Source organism: Nerophis lumbriciformis, linkage group LG05 (assembly GCF_033978685.3).
Source record: "Nerophis lumbriciformis linkage group LG05, RoL_Nlum_v2.1, whole genome shotgun sequence".
Lineage (NCBI taxonomy): Eukaryota > Metazoa > Chordata > Actinopteri > Syngnathiformes > Syngnathidae > Nerophis > Nerophis lumbriciformis.
The window spans coordinates 20376776-20393729 of NC_084552.2; the positions used below are offsets into that span (position 1 = coordinate 20376776).

The following is a 16954-nucleotide window of genomic DNA, read 5'->3' on the forward strand; positions in this document are numbered from 1 at the left end:
CATGATTAACTACATTCCTCCATAAAATAGACAAACAGCTGTGATACATTTCTGTATTACTTAAAAGAAAACTGGTTTTGTTTAATAAAATTCGACCCAAACATTAATAAAGTCGATTACGAATTGTTACATATAAGAATCGTGATTCTTTCGAAAATCTTTTTTTTGTTGACACTCCTAATAATTACGACATGATACTAAGATATTAATTGTTAAATATAATACATTAATAATCTTATATAAAGCATTTAACAAATTATTGCCGCCTAATCTACAACGTTTTTTTATAAGACGAGTGCAGGCTCATAACTTGAGAGGCTTTGGGTATTATTGCCGAGAGCTCAAACCACTCGTAAACGTTTTTGTGTGTCTGTATGCGGAGTAAAACTATGGAACAAACTGGACTTACAACACAAGCAATGCCAAACTATTAATCGATTTAAACTATTATACAAACATGGGGTCTGGTTCAAATATAGAGATGAGGGTCTTTAATTTGACTTGCTGTTGCACTCTGTCTCAAAGTGTTAACATGTGCTCAATGTTTCCTTACCATTATTGCTATGTTGTCTATTACCATTATTGCTGTTGTCTATTACCATTGTTGGCATTTTGTCTATTACCATTGTTGGTATATTCATTTTTCCTACTTTGTTGATACAAATTATTGTTACAGTGTAATAATTATTGTTACTTGTGGTAATGCCACTATGATACAAAAGCTGTATTATAATCCTTGAACAAAGTAACAGTGAACTTATGTGAATACCGTATATATATATATATATATATACACAATGTATATATATATCATATGCGCCGTGGGATTGATGGCAAATTCTTTCTCACCACCAAGCAAAAACCGCGCATGCTCAGAAAAGTAGCGTCAGATTTACCCCCTGTCCGAGCACCCACTGGCACACCTTCTCCTCATTCAATGCGTTTTCTTTATTTTCATGACTATTTTACATTGTAGATTGTCACTGAAGGCATCACAACTATGAATGAACACAGGTGGCGTTATGTACTTAATAAAAAAGGTGAAATAACTGAAAACATGTTTTATATTCTAGTTTCTTCAAAATAGCCACCCTTTGCTCTGATTACTGCTTTGGACACTCTTGCAATTCTCTCCATGAGCTTCAAGCACACCTGTGAAGTGAAAACCATTTCAGGTGACTACCTCTTGAAGCTCATCGAGATAATGCCAAGAGTGTGCGAAAAAGTAATCCGTGCAAAGGGTGGCTATTTTGAAGAAACTAGAATATAAAACATGTTTTCAGTTATTTCACCTTTTTTGTTAAGTGCATAACTCCACATGTGTTCTTTCATAATTTTGATGCATTCAGTGACAATCTACAATGTAAATAGTCATGAAAATAAAGATAATGCATTGAATGAGAAGGTGTGTCCAAACTTTTGGCCTGTACTGTATATGTATGTATTTACATATATACATAGTTCTCTCTGACAACATGATCATTTATCAACAACATTGCACAACATGGAAGCAATGAGTTTCACGCCAAGTAGCAACATTTTAAAACATAAACGGATATAAATCTGCTTGGCTTTAAATGCACTATATTGTAGAGTTAACAGAAAACTACCTCACAGGGTTGCCTACAGCCATAACTGTTAATGGCAATGTTTTTGAACTCGCTGCTAATTAGAGACCCGCACCATGGAACTACAGGGGACTTAGCCCTTATCTGAATAGACGTGGTTTAAATATATGGGTGCAGTGTCTTCTCACCTCCAGTATGTCAATGAGGACGTTCTCCTCGGGCTGCTTGGTACTGCGGACATTCTCCAAGACGATGGAGTAATAGACGCCCTGTGAGTCCGACTGGTAGAGGTTGTAAGTGTCCGTCTGGTGCCACTCCTGCAAGGCCAGGAAGACCTGGTTCTCGTCCGTGCTTACAATCTGAACATCCTGGATTAAAAAAAAAAAAACATTGTAGAAAATGTTTAAATTGAATATGTTGTGTTAAAAGGAAACACAGTACTGAAGAATAATTAAACATGGAAATGATGAACAATATCTAAAACGAACTGAATAAGTGCATCATACCATCATGAGGGATGTGCAGCAAACATGTTAAACACTCGGCTATTTGAGTTGTATTCTTTCAAAATTACAGTCTGCACATTTCCTATTTTGATACGCGTAGTTCAGAGGTGTCAAAGTCGTTTTCACTGAGGGCCAAACAGTGAATACGCTTCTAACAGTGGACACTCTTATTACACAATTTTTTAAATGCATTTTATTATTAGATGTATTTTTTAAACTAAAATGTAAAAAAAATGTATGTATGTATGTGAGTATATGTGTATTTGTATGTACAATATATTTGACTCCCAGTGTGTGTGGGAGCCAGAGTATGGCCCCAGCCACTCAGAGAGCCCACAAACAGCAGGTGTGGCGCCCAGGGAACCAGGGACCCCAGAGCCAGGCCCACCGTGCCGCCTGTAAGAGCCAGCAGCAGGCCGCAGACAGACGCACCCGGCAGAGGACAAGGCACGAGAGAAGCAGGGGACAGCCAAACCTCAAGCCAGCGAGAGACCACACCCCACATGGGCAGAAAGGCGATACACCCCGCCCGGGGGGCCCAGAGACTCCCCGCAACCGAACGGGAAGACCGCCCCCGCCCCACCAGACGGACAAGCGTTAGAACATGGATATATATATATATATATATATATATATATATACACCCCAGGAGAGCGCGGCGCGACACGCCCCCGGCCACCCCACCCAAGTCGGCCTCCGCAGGACCGCCCAGCACGGGACCACGGGGACCACCCACCCGCAGGGACCCCAACGATGGAGATGGAACAACCAGCAACCGCCCTGTCGAGTTCCCACCCTGAGGGGAGGGATAAATTAAAAAATAATATTAATAAAATATATTTAAAAATAAATAAATACATTGATAAATAGTAATAAAAAATAATAAAAAATGGTTAATTGCAATAATTTCACCACAACATTTTGTGTATATTACTGTAAATGGAAAAAACAGTACTGCTGTTTTTATGGTAAAAAAAAAAAGACAGCTCAGTTGCTAGAATTTTACTGTAAAATTTACATTCGTTTTTTTTTTTTTTTTTACTGTAAATTAAAAAAAAACATGTTGTACATGTTGGCACCTGAGCTGCCAGTTTGTTAACAACTCTAGATTTTTCGCTGTATTACTGTAAACGCCAAAACAGTACCATTATTACAGTAAAAAAAGTACAGTTGTTTTCATTTTGGGAAAAATGCTGTAAAAACCACGGTAAATTTCACAATTTTACCATGAAATCTATTGCTACTTTTACATTGCGCACTTTGATGGATAACTTGCGTTGAAATCATTATTATTAGTATTTATTTTTATTTGGTTTGAATGTTTGATTATATTTTTGCATAATTAGCCAATATTTAAGTTAACATAATTTGAGATTATATGGAGTACATGTATTTTTTTTTCTCCCAAAATAGAAAGAAAGAATACATTTAGTAAGAAAAGTTACAGTCCTTAATTGATACATATAATTTCCAGTCTTTCGAGTGGCCAAATAAAATGAAGTGGCGGGCCACATCTGGCCCCTGGGCCTTGAGTTTGACACCTGCGGCGTAGTTGAATCAAGGGATATTTTGAAATAGGCTGGCACGATATAGACTGAGACAAACAAATTATCATTATATAGTGATAACTGATAATACATGCTGATGACACATTGTAGCTGTGTCCACAAATTTGACAGTGACTAGCGAACGGTGACATCCTCAACGCAATGTATTGTAGTATCCTCGCCAGCGGCTCATGTCCCTCCACAGTGCAAAGTAACAATATAAACACTACAGTTTAAACTAGGGGTCCCCAAACTCGGATCCGCCCCGCCAACGTCCAAAATCTGGCCCGCGGGAAGTCCCAAGTTAAAAAAAAAAAAAAAAGATTGTTATTATATATTTTTCTATTTTTATTTTTTAAAAATCTGTCCTTTCTAATTCATTTTCTACCGCTTGCTACTCTCGGTGTCTCCTAGCCGCTCAGGCAAATCATATTGTCTAAAAATGTATTTTCCCATTGATAACATGACATCAGCATCATATATATACAGAGGTGGGTAGTAACGCGCTACATTTACTCCGTTACATCTACTTGAGTAACTTTTGGGATAAATTGTACTTCTAAGAGTAGTTTTAATGCAACATACTTTTACTTTTACTTAAGTATATTTATAGAGAAGAAACGCTACTTTTACTCCGCTACTTTTATCTACATTCAGCTCGCTACTCGCTACAAATTTTTATCGATCTGTTAATGCACGCTTTGTTTGTTTTGGTTTGTCAGACAGACCTTCAAAGTGCCTGCCTTACTGGTGACGTTTCACTTTGTTCCACCAATCAGATGCAGTCACTGGTGACGTTGGACCAATCAAACAGAGCCAGGGGTCACATGACCTGACTTAAACAAGTTGAAAAACGTATTCGGGTGTTACCATTTAGTGGTCAATTGTACGGAATATATACTGTACTGTGCAATCTACTAATAAAAGTTTCAATCAATCAATCAAAAGTGTGAAGGAAAAAAGATCCTTTTTTTTAATTTCAACCGTACATCCCGTCAAAAGCCTAAAGACTGACTGCACAGTTGCTGTCTTCACAATAAAAGTGTCGCTCCATCGCGCCTGAGCTTTCAAAATAAGAGTCTCCGAAAGCCAGTGCAAACAAGCTAGCAAGCTACGGAGTTTGCCGCCAATGTATTTCTTGTAAAGTGTATAAAAACGAATATGGAAGCTGGACAAATAAGATGGCAAAAACCAACCACTTTCATGTGGTATTAGACAGAAAGGAGGAACTTTTTTTCTCCTCCATTTGAAAACGTGGACGCTATCATCACTACTGTCTGATTACAATCAACGCAAGTCATCAGAATCAGGTAATACACCAACTTATATTCTTGTTTTCATGAAAGAAAGGAATATATATGTGTTAAACATGCATGTATATTCATTAAAACACCTTTAACATGTAAACAAAAACAGCTAAATAAATACATATAAATTATATACTGTATATATAAATGTATATATATATATATATATATATATATATATATATATATGTATATATATATATATATATATATATATATATATATATATATATATATATATATATATATATATATATATATATATATGAGTGTGTATGTTACTCATCAGTTACTCAGTACTTGAGTAGTTTTTTCACAACATACTTTTTACTTTTACTCAAGTAAATATTTGGGTGACTACTCCTTACTTTTACTTGAGTAATAAATCTCTAAAGTAACAGTACTCTTACTTGAGTACAATTTCTGGCTACTCTACCCACCTCTGTATATATATATATATATATATATATATATATATATATATATATATATATATATATATATATATATATATATATATATATATATATATATATATAAATATATATATATACTAGGGATGTCCCGATCCAGGTTTTTGCACTTCCGATCCGATACCGATATTGTTTTTGCATTTCCGATCCGATACTGATACTGACCGATACCGATACTGACCGATACTGGCCTATCCGAGCATGTATTAAAGTTTAAAGTTATTTAGCCTACTTAGTTGTCAGAATCATGTTGAAAAGGGTTTTAGTACTCTTGATAACAACTACCCAGTTGAATTAGGGGAGTTTGAATAATACACAATGGTTGATAACAAGAAATTGACCTGTTTATTCAAGGATTAACACAAAATAGACAAAATTATACATGACAAACAGAAATGGCATCATTGAACTAGGGCTGGGCGATATGGCCTTTTTTTAATATTGCGATATTTTAAGGCCATATTGTGATACACAATATATATCTCGAAATTTTGCCTTAGCCTTGAATGAACACTTGATGCATATAATCACAGCAGTATGATGATTCTATGTGTTTTGATTGATTGATTGAGACTTTTATTAGTAGGTTGCACAGTGAAGTACATATTCCGTACAATTGACCACTAAATGGTAACACCCCAATAAGTTTTTCAACTTGTTTAAGTCGGGGTCCACTTAAATTGATTCATGATACAGATATATACTATCAGATATATACTATCATCATAATACAGTCATCACACAAGATAATCACATTGAATTATTTACATTATTTATAATCCAGGGTGTGGAGGGGGGCACCGGATGTAAGTGTCAAAAAGACAGCCAAAAGAGTTTGATATGAGAATAAATCTAAAGTTAAAATATAGGGTAGAAATGCACCCATTTGCAGGAAATGTAGTCTTGATTTTCAAATTTTTCTTTCAAGGCTTGCATGTCTACATTAAAACATTCTTCTTCATACTGCATTAATATATGCTACTTTTAAACTTTCATGCAGAGAAGGAAATCACAACTAAAAAAAAAAAAATCACATTTTTTTTCATACGGTGTTGATCTGGAAATTTTTGCCTCGGCATTTTGATGGTGTGGGCGTGTGGCACCGAATGGAGATAAGCGTCTCGACAGACGTCACAATATTTGAACAATGATGACGAAAACTGTTTTCTCTGTCGTGTCCGTGTGTCGAAAATTGTTATGCGCTTATTTTTTTATTTGATTTTGTGCGTGGCATAGATTTGCTATGCGCAGAGGACGCTTAAACAGTGCGCAATTGCACAGGCGAGCACCTTAGAGGGAGCGTTGCTCGCACGGCTGCGCTAGCATCACAGCTAACGTTAGCCATGCTGCTACCTCTCTGCTCGGGGAGGACGTATACGTATGTGACGTATGACGTGACAGTATGTGACGTATGTCGTGACAGTATGTGACGTGTGTAAGAAGGTGCGCTTGCTGTCTGTGAGAGGGAGACACAGGAAAGAGTGAGAAGAGCCTGTCGTGTAATGCCAGCAGCTAAAAGCAACTGCGTGAGAATCCACAGACCTGTGAATGTGTTGAAGGTGTGCTGGAAAATGCGGAACGTAAATTACGGAGCAGCAGAAAAGTGGAATGTATTATTTAAATCGGTGCGTTGGAAAACACGGACCGGAGTTTCTTTTTAAACTGGATCTGGATCGGCATTTTCCCATGCCTTGCCGATACGCAATTTTTGGCATATATCGGCAGCCGATCCGATCCAAATATCGGATCGGGACATCCCTAATATATACATATATATATATATATATATATATATATATATAGTCGAGGTTATTGTGGTTTATTCGTTATATATTTATTCGTATATATATATATATATATATATATATACATATATATATGTATGTATATATATATATATATATATATATATATATATATATATATATATATATATACATATATATATATATATATATATATATATATATATATGTGTATGTATATATATATATACATATATACCGTATTTTCCGCACTATTAGCCGCACCTAAAAACCACAAATTTTCTCAAAAGCTGACAGTGCGCCTTTTAACCCGGTGCGCTTTATATATGGATAAATATTAAGATTCATTTTCATAAAGTTTCGGTCTCGCAACTTCGGTAAACAGCCGCCATCTTTTTTCCCCGTAGAAGAAGCGCGCGGTGCATGCTGGGATATGTGACGTTTCATTTCCATTTGTGTGTTTATGTAAAGACCCCAAAATGGCTCCTATTAAGTGTGTTGTCTGTCTAATTATAAATAATGCAGACGAGGCGTGTTAACTGAGTTCTCAATGTTTACTCACAGCGTGCTCATAACCACATTCTAACTGCCAGCATACAACAACGCTTCTCAGGGCTACCGCGCATGCACGTCACTATTGTTGCATGCTGGGTAGTGTAGTTGTTATATTTGCTAGCTCATAACATCACATTAAGAGACACGCTTACGCGCTTAATTCAATACTCGCCGTCATTCCGGGTGGATTGACAAAAGACCTCCAGCCGCTACATATTGGTGTCAACAGGGCATTCGAAGCTAGACTGATAACTGCGTGGGAACAGTGGATGACAGAAGGCGAACACACCTTCACTAAGACAGGGAGACAGCGCCAGACGACGCCAACATCACCTTCACTAAGACAGGGAGACAGCGCCAGACGACGCCAACATCTGCCAGTGGATCGTAAATGCCTGGGCAGATATTTCGGTCACAACTGTGGTCCGAGCTTTCCGGAAGGCAGGATTCACAGAACTGCTGGACAACAGTGACACTGACTCCGATGACTTCGACGAGACGGAACCGGCCATTTTGGATCCCACATTTGCCCAACTTTTCAATTCGGACACCGAAGACGAAGAATTTGAGGGATTTACGAATGAAGAATAACTTCAGAAAGTGAGCGTTATGTTTATTTTGTGTGTTGTGACATTAACGTTCGAGCAACATTATGTTGCTATTGCTCTGCACTATTTAGAATTTTACTATGTTTGTGATTGCACATTTGCGTACATTTTGGGACAGAGTTGTTAGAACGCTGGTTTGTAATATATTATTAAAGTTTGACTGACCTATCTGACTGTTTTTTTGACATTCCTTTAGCGCAGTTAGATGCGGCTTACAGCACGGGGCGGCTTATAGGTGGACAAAGTTTTGAAATATGCCGTTCATTGAAGGCGCGGCTTATAACCCAGGGCGCCTTATGGTGCGGAAAATACGGTATATATATATATATATATATATATATATATATATATATATATATATATATATGTATATATGTATATATATTCGAGGTTATTGTGGTTTATTCGTTATATATTTATTCGTATGTATATATATATATATATATATATATATATATGTATGTATATATATATATATATATATATATATATATATATATATATATATACATATATATATATATATATATATATATATATGTGTATGTATATATATATATATATATATATATATATATATATATATATATGTGTTTATATATATATATATATATATATATATATATATATATATATATATATATATTCAAGGTTACTGTGGTTTATTCGTTACACAGTGCTCAATACCGGGGTAGAGCAAAATATACGTTAGGTTAGGAAAAAACACAGAGGCTTTATTAATACATTCCCCTGAAGAGCAGGGAAACCTGAGAAAACAGGCTTGTAGGGATGAAATAGCCTCTGTGTTTTTTCCTGACCTAACGTGTATATATATATATGTATATATATATATATACGGTAGAAATATATATATATATATATATATATATATATATATATATATATATATATATATATATATATATATATATATATACAGTATATACAGCCCGGCCCCCGACCAAATTTTTTTAACCCAATGCGGCCCCCGAGTCAAAAAGTTTGGGGACCCCTGGTTTAAACAGATGTATTAAGAGGTTATATGCAAAACAAAATTAAGCCTGACATATTCCGAGTGAGGAACACCGACCGACATGACATGACAAAATGACAGCCCTTTTAAAAAAATGCTAATTTTATAACAGTGTTACATGGCAGCATGTCTTTGGCGATGTATTCAACCACACTTTCTATGAGTGCACACTATTTTGCACTGTTGTGTTTACACTGACCTGGCTTGTTCACCGAACGCGTAGTGAGTGTGAACTGTCAAGTGGTTGTGTTTCAAGTGGGCAGGCAGGTTTGTTGTCGTCACACACATTCGGCAAACTGGCTTCTCAGTGTTGATAGGCTCATCTTCTTCCAAAGGTTTGAACTGCAATGTTCCCACATTAGTGCGGTGGAATTTGGTTTTGACATCATTTTGTCCAAGTTAGCTGCTACAAGCTAACTAGTTGCACTGTGTGATGCTAGCATGCCAGCGGCCTCGCGTGGCTGTACAAAGAGTCAAAGACACTTAATGAGGACGAGATAATTCACCCTCTTCTTTTCATTCTGTTATGGTACAAACGCGCGCAGCCGCTAAGGGTTAATGTTCTTGAAGCATGCACGTGGTGATTTATCGGTGCTGGAAAACTTACCGACTGGAATATAAATCACGATATAGAGTTTAGGCCATATCACCCAGCCCTATAAATCATTTAATTTAAACGTTTCTCCGTGCTTACGCTAAAGGTTTTCAAACAATGTATTTGTTCTTTCTCCATTCTAGATTAAAAGTCAAACTCCAGTTCCACACACATACACGCTAACAAAATGTGTATTGAAAAACTCCAGTGGAGGTTTTCAGTGCACTCTTAGCGTTGCACCATTGTTAATCTAATTTGGCTTTCAAAACATGATTTTAATTGTTGTGTATTACCCTATTACAGGGGTTGGCAACCCAAAATGTTGAAAGAGCAAAAATACAAAAAATTAAAAGCCTTATAAGTGCTATAATGAAGGCAACACATTATGTAAGTGTCTATATTAGCTATATTAGCCTACTATCAAAATGGCTTTAAAAGTCTTATTTAAGTGTTATAATGAAGGCAACACATGATGTAAGTGTCTATATTAGCTATATTAGCCTACTATCAGTGTTGGGACTAATGACTAATGTAACGCCGTTAGTTTCGGCGGTAACTAGTAATCTAACGCGTTATTTTTTTTATTCAGTAATTTAGTTACCGTTACTACATGATGCGTTACTGCGTTATTTTACGTTACTTTTGATGTAGTATCGGCTAGAAACAGAAGCGCTGCGGTGTCTTTCTTCTGAATCTTCCTCTGTCACAAGCCGGAGAGAAGAAAAGAGGCGCGGTCTATGTGTGTGTGGGTGTGGGGAGGGGAGGCACACAAGTGATCCGCGGTTTGATATATGAAACAAACAAAAAAAAGTTGTTGGCACGTTCAGTCCACACACAGCGCGGTCATGGCAAGCGGAGTAACGGAGGAGCTTGAACGCCCCGCGCCATTGAATCGGTGTGTTTATAGGTGCAGACTCGCGTTGTGCAAAACGAGGGTTTTAAACACATGCTGAACGTGCTTGAACCACGTTACAACATCCCGTCGCGCACCCACTTCAGCAATAAGATTGTGCCAGATCTTTATGAGCAGGAGAAGAAAAAAGTTGTGGATGAACTATCCCGAGCATCATCTGTTGCGCTCATGACAGACGGGTGGACGTCCAGGGGAACTATAAGCGCTCACTTCATCACAGCAGACTGGGAGATGAGAAGACACGCCCCCTCTACGAGAGTCACCTTGCGCAGGTACTGACACAAGCAGTGGAGGAATGGAAGATAAAGATATCCCAGTCACATGTGATAATGCCAAAAATCAAATAATTACAGAGAATGAGGCAGGACTGGGACCACAGATAGGTGCTTTGCACATGTAGTGAATTTGGCATCACAGAAGGGAATCTCAGTCAATAGGATGGAGCGCCTCCTTGGGAGGATCAGGAAGGAGGTTTCCTACTTCCACCCGAGCACAACAGCTGCTCATGTGCTTAAGACAAAGCAAGAAATGCTAAAGCTGCCTGCTCATACATGATGTCCCAACGAGGTGGAACTCCACTTATGATATGTTGGAGCAGCAGGCAGCTATATACTCTGCATTGACCCACAACACCCCAAAGACAAATGTCACCCTGTCTGATGATGATGTGAGAGTGGCAGATGAGGTCCTCCAGGTGCTTAAACCCCTCAAAAGTGTTCCATCTCTACTGAGCACTGAAACTTCACCATCTGTGTCAATGATCCTGCCACTGAAAACAAGGATTCTACAATCCATGGCTCCAAGTGTGGAAGACAGCAGCATCACTCCAGATGTCAGGCTTTATTTCACTACCTATGTCTCAAGGAAGATGATGTGCCTTCTTATGTTGCACTTAAACTTGTTTTTTATTAATGGTCATTGGTCCAAGTTTAAAGAAAGGAGGAATGCCTTTTTATGTTGCACTGTTTTTCATTAATTATGTTAAAAGGAAAATAAAAATGCATATCAAGTTGATCAACAGATTGTATTATTCTCCAGTGCAATAACAGTACTGAAATGAAGGCTAAAAGGGCATTAATGGGAGCTTTAAAAAAAAAAAGAAGAAAAAAAGAAGTAACTAAATAGTTACTTTTCACAGTAACGCATTACTTTTTGGTGTAAGTAACTGAGTTAGTAACTGAGTTACTTTTGAAATAAAGTAACTAGTAACTGTAACTAGTTACTGGTTTTCAGTAACTAACCCAACACTGCCTACTATCACAGGCTGACGCAAATCTATGTTGACAGAAATTTTGTATTTTAATTGTTATTCTTCACATTTTTGCAACATTGGATATCATTAGTAAAATGGAGGCTTCTCAGAGGGTGAGATAACTCTTGCAAATGACTGTCTTAGAATGGCCAAAGGTATAAAAGTGTGTGTCCAAGTTTAAGGAAACGGCAGGATGTCTTCTTCTAACGGATTTATTACAATCTTTGAAAGCTAGGTAACGTTTGCTGTGGTCTGGAACAACATGGCACACAGACAACTATGAGAAATGCAGCCGATAGTACATACAAGCCTCTTTCTTTGTGCTGTCCTCCAAATCTAAACATCAGACATGGAATTGATCAGCTGGACTCTCGACTCAATTGACAAAATCTTTTCGACGAGGAAAAGAGGTTCGGGAGAGCCTGGCTGCCCTGATGGAACCATTGGCGAGGTATGTGAGAGATTCCTGGGACAAATGGAGAATCATGTGCCTCTCAGTCCTTTCCATCGAGGACGTGGAAGATATCTACCTATTTGGAACCATGATCGCGGGGTGCCTGCTGATTGAGCTGGGCATTGCTCTGATGTATCGTCAAATTCGTAAGACGATGACAGCCACTCAAGGAGCCCAAAGGCTGTTCGTCGCAATGAAAGGATTGGGTCGAGCTGTGGGATCACAGTCTGGGGCGATTTCTGAACTGAATCGCACGATGGGTCACATCATGGAGAAGCTTGTTGAAAGGGAAAAATTGGATATGAGAGCCAACATGGACGAATAGAACAGACAAGCCATTGTAATGTCTGCTTGCGGAAAAACAAAAATCCTAATCTACGATTTAACTCTCTCGAATGGCCTTGACGCTGCAACAACAGGAGCAGGCTGTTCTGTAAACATCCCCGAGGACTCTCAAAGATGGACGTTTTTGACCTCCCTCCCTCCTCAACGACAACTGGAAGTCGAACTTTGCTTGCATTGCATGCAGAACGGCCCCGGGCCTATGGACACAACACCACTACACCCAAAGACAATGGGCATATACACAAAAAACACCCCACCCCCACCCAACGCCTTCACCACCGCTTGATACCCCTTTGGGGTGATGGACGGCTGAGTAGCGCTTTATATAGCAGCAGGCTGGCCTCCAGGGCCCCAACTCCTCCCCCTCTATTGCGAGTTGTTGTGATTATATGTAACTTGTTTATGTGTGCTACGGCAAATTATTTTTTTCCCCCCTTGGACTCAGTCTGGACCCCCTCCCGAGGGTCCAGCCTTTGACTGATATTTTTTACTCTTCTCCCCTTTCCCAGTATCACCTTTTTCCCACCTTTTTTTAAGGAGCGCCGTAAGTGGCTGATCCGTTGGCGGTCCTGTTCTTGTCTCCCGGTAACGTATGTCTGCTCTTAGTGGGACTGTGCCGAAAATGTAATTTCAGTTCTTATATATCTTGTACATGTTAAAGAATGGACAATAATAAAGCATCCTCCTCCTGATACAGATAATGTGTCATGAGACATGCACATATAAAATAAATACACAGAGGACATAAGTGAAAGAAATTCAATGAGCTCAAATATACCTACAAATGAGGCATAATGATACATTATGTACATGCAGTTAGCCTAAATAGCACGTTAGCATCGATTAGCTTGCAGTCATGGATTGACCAAATATGCCTGAAAAGCACTCCAGCAAATCAATAAAATCAACAAAGCTCACTTGTGTGTATTCATGCACAGCATAAAATGTTTGGTGGACAAAATGAGACAAAGAAGGAGTGGCATAAAACACGTCTTTCTGTGGCAGCATCGGAGAAAGTTGTACATGTAAACAGACTACAATGAATTCAAGGACCGCTGAAATTAGTAGGACAAAACGGTGCTTGCGAAATAGTCTCATCAGTGAAGCATGTATAACACAAAGTGGTATTTCTAAGAATTAGGAAGGTTTGTGTCATGTTTGTTCTCCTACAGAAAATATATATTTTTCTTCTTCTTTTTCCATATTCACACATCTCTGAAAGATGTCCAGGGAGCCACTGCGGCGGTGCTAAAGAGCCGTGGGTTGCTGACCCCCGCCCTAGTATGAGACTCTATAGTCTGGAAGTCTCAGAAAGATAGTGGACTAGTGTGGCTTAATTCAAACCAGATAATATTAATCTATGCTCTGAACTGAAAACCGGGCCTACATGTCTATATTGCTACTCACTCAGCATCAAAGGTTGGAATTGGGGGTTAAATCATCAAAAATGATTCCTGGGCGTGGCCACCGCTGCTGCTCACTGCTCCCCTCACCTCCCAGGGGGTGATCAAGGGTGATGGGTCAAATACAGAGAATAATTTCGCCACACCCAGTGTGTGTGTGTGACAATCACGGGTACTTTAATTTGAATTTATATAAGTAATGTAACTGATCATAAAAACTGTAAAATACCAAGATGTTTGTCTTCACGAGCACCCTGACCTCAACTGCACCCCATCCTGCATGTAAAAGCTGCACATAAAGGCAAAAAGAAATCAGTCACAACTGGTATAATCTACAACTCAGGTCAAGTCCCTCTGGATTGAACCAAATTACTTTCACTCTTGGCAACTGCATTTTTAATCCTGAATACCTTTCAATTATTCACTTTGCAAAAAAAAAAAAAAAAACATGTCTAAAAAACTCCCCTTCTTGAGCACACACACACACACACAACAAGTCGCACATGCCCCCTCCTCGCAAACTACGCCTCAGCGGCGTGTCGCATGTCATAAAAGCTTTTCTTGGGTGACCTATCTGCTCACCCAAGTAAGAGGACATGTGTCAGGGACAAAAGGAGACCACACAGACACAAATGGATGCATCCTTCAACATACTGACACAGTCAGTCCTCATTTTATTTAAAGCCTCTCACTCAAAAATGTACAAGTGCTGAGCTGGTACTGAACGTGTGGACGTGGTATTTCTCATTAAAATAATACAGCGGAACCTCGATGTACAAACGTATTTGGTTCTTGAAAAAGTTAGTATAATGAAGCAAATTTATCATAAGAAACAATGTAAATATGAATAATGGATTCCAGCCTCGACAAAAGTCCATATTTTAGTGAAGGTTTGTAAGCTTTGAACACAGTGCTATGCAGTACTGGACATCAAACAAACATAACAAGGAAATGATGGATCAACTTTCTCTTTAATAACAAGTCGAAACAACAACAACAACAACAACAACAAGCTGCTGTCCTTTGTATGCGCTGGTCTGCCAACAAACACACAAACACACACACACACACACACACACACACACACACACACACACACACACACACACACACACACACACACACACACACACACACACACACAAACACACACAAACACACACACACACACACACACACACACACACACACACACACACACACGCAACACACTAACCACGCAACACACTAACACGCGGACCCTTCCCCCCAATCTCTGCCTCTGTCTGTCTGCTCCTTTTTCGTCAGCTCTTCCTTTGCCAATGTGCATTTTACTTGTTTAAATGTTTGTTATTGTAAACAAGTTAAAGTTAAGGATTGTTGTGATTTCTGATTGTTTATGAGGGCACCAAAGAGACGTGTGTGTGTGTGTGTGCGTGTGTGTGTGTGTGTGCATTTGAAAGAGGTACAAGAGGTAGCTCTTCTCCTCCACTGTAAAAAAGTCTGCTTTGGCATTTTTTTCTAGGAAGTCTGGTCTCATCACAATTAAAACTTGCTCTTGGACAAAGCCTGCTTCGTCGATTCTTCCATTCTTGTGAGCGCCATTAATGTACTCCTTGCAATTTAATTTTTTATTTTTTTTTGTAACTCCAGAGCAAATCCCTTTTTCTTTCCACACTGGTCTTTTGTTTTTTTGGGACTCATATTTAGTTAGCAAAAAGGCAGAACCACAGAAAAAGGTGCACACGTGCTGAGAAGTGACTATGTACTGTGTAGCATGTACGTGACACAAAATGAACGTAGCGTTCGGCTCGATCTAAAAGATGGTAAATTGAAAAGTTTGCAAATAGAGGGGTTCATAAATCGAGGATCCACTGTATGAGTATGGCTATGGTTTAGGTTTATTTCGAACATGCATACATTATTACAACATCATACATCACAATTTCCAGTTTCTCTTTTCAACATGTTCGAAAAAGAGGAAGAAGCAGAATTTATTTATTCTTACCTCTTTTTCATTACTTAGCAAGTGCTAACACGTTTGTTCCCATCTTTTTCTCAATGTATTCACAATGCACTCCATAAATAAATAAATAAATAAATAAATAGTGAAGTACCGTATTTTTCGGACTATAAGTCGCAGACTTATACTCAGGAGCGACTTATGTGTGAAATTATTAACACATTACCGTAAAATATAAAAAAATAATATTATTTAGCTCATTCACGTAAGAGACTAGACGTATAAGATTTCATGGGATTTAGCGATTAGGAGTGACAGATTGTTTGGTAAACGTATAGCATTATCTATATGTTATAGTTATTTGAATGACTCTTACCATAATATGTTACGTTAACATACCAGGCACGTTCTCAGTTGGTTATTTATGCCTCATATAACGTACACTTATTCAGCCTGTTGTACACTATCCTTTATTTATTTTAAATTGCCTTTCAAATGTCTATTCTTGGTGTTGGGTTTTATCAAATACATTTCCCCAAAAAATGCGACTTATACTCCAGTGCGACTTATATGTTTTTTTTCTTCTTTATTATGCATTTTCGGCCGGTTCGACTTATACTCCGGGGGGACTTATAGTCCGAAAAATACGGTAAACTGTATTTCATATGGTAAGATGAATAAGATTAT

The 16954-nt window shown here is 38.2% G+C and overlaps 1 protein-coding gene across 2 annotated transcripts in view; it reads right to left on the bottom strand.

Annotated features, from left to right (window-relative positions):
• sorcs2 (sortilin-related VPS10 domain containing receptor 2) overlaps positions 1-16954 on the bottom strand; it is a 445201-nt gene that overhangs the window by 36637 nt on the left and 391610 nt on the right. For both annotated transcript variants that reach the window (XM_061961136.2, XM_061961135.2), the window contains exon 9: positions 1757-1936. In XM_061961136.2, the coding sequence (XP_061817120.1) occupies positions 1757-1936 (180 nt within the window). The remainder of the gene's footprint in view (positions 1-1756; positions 1937-16954) is intronic.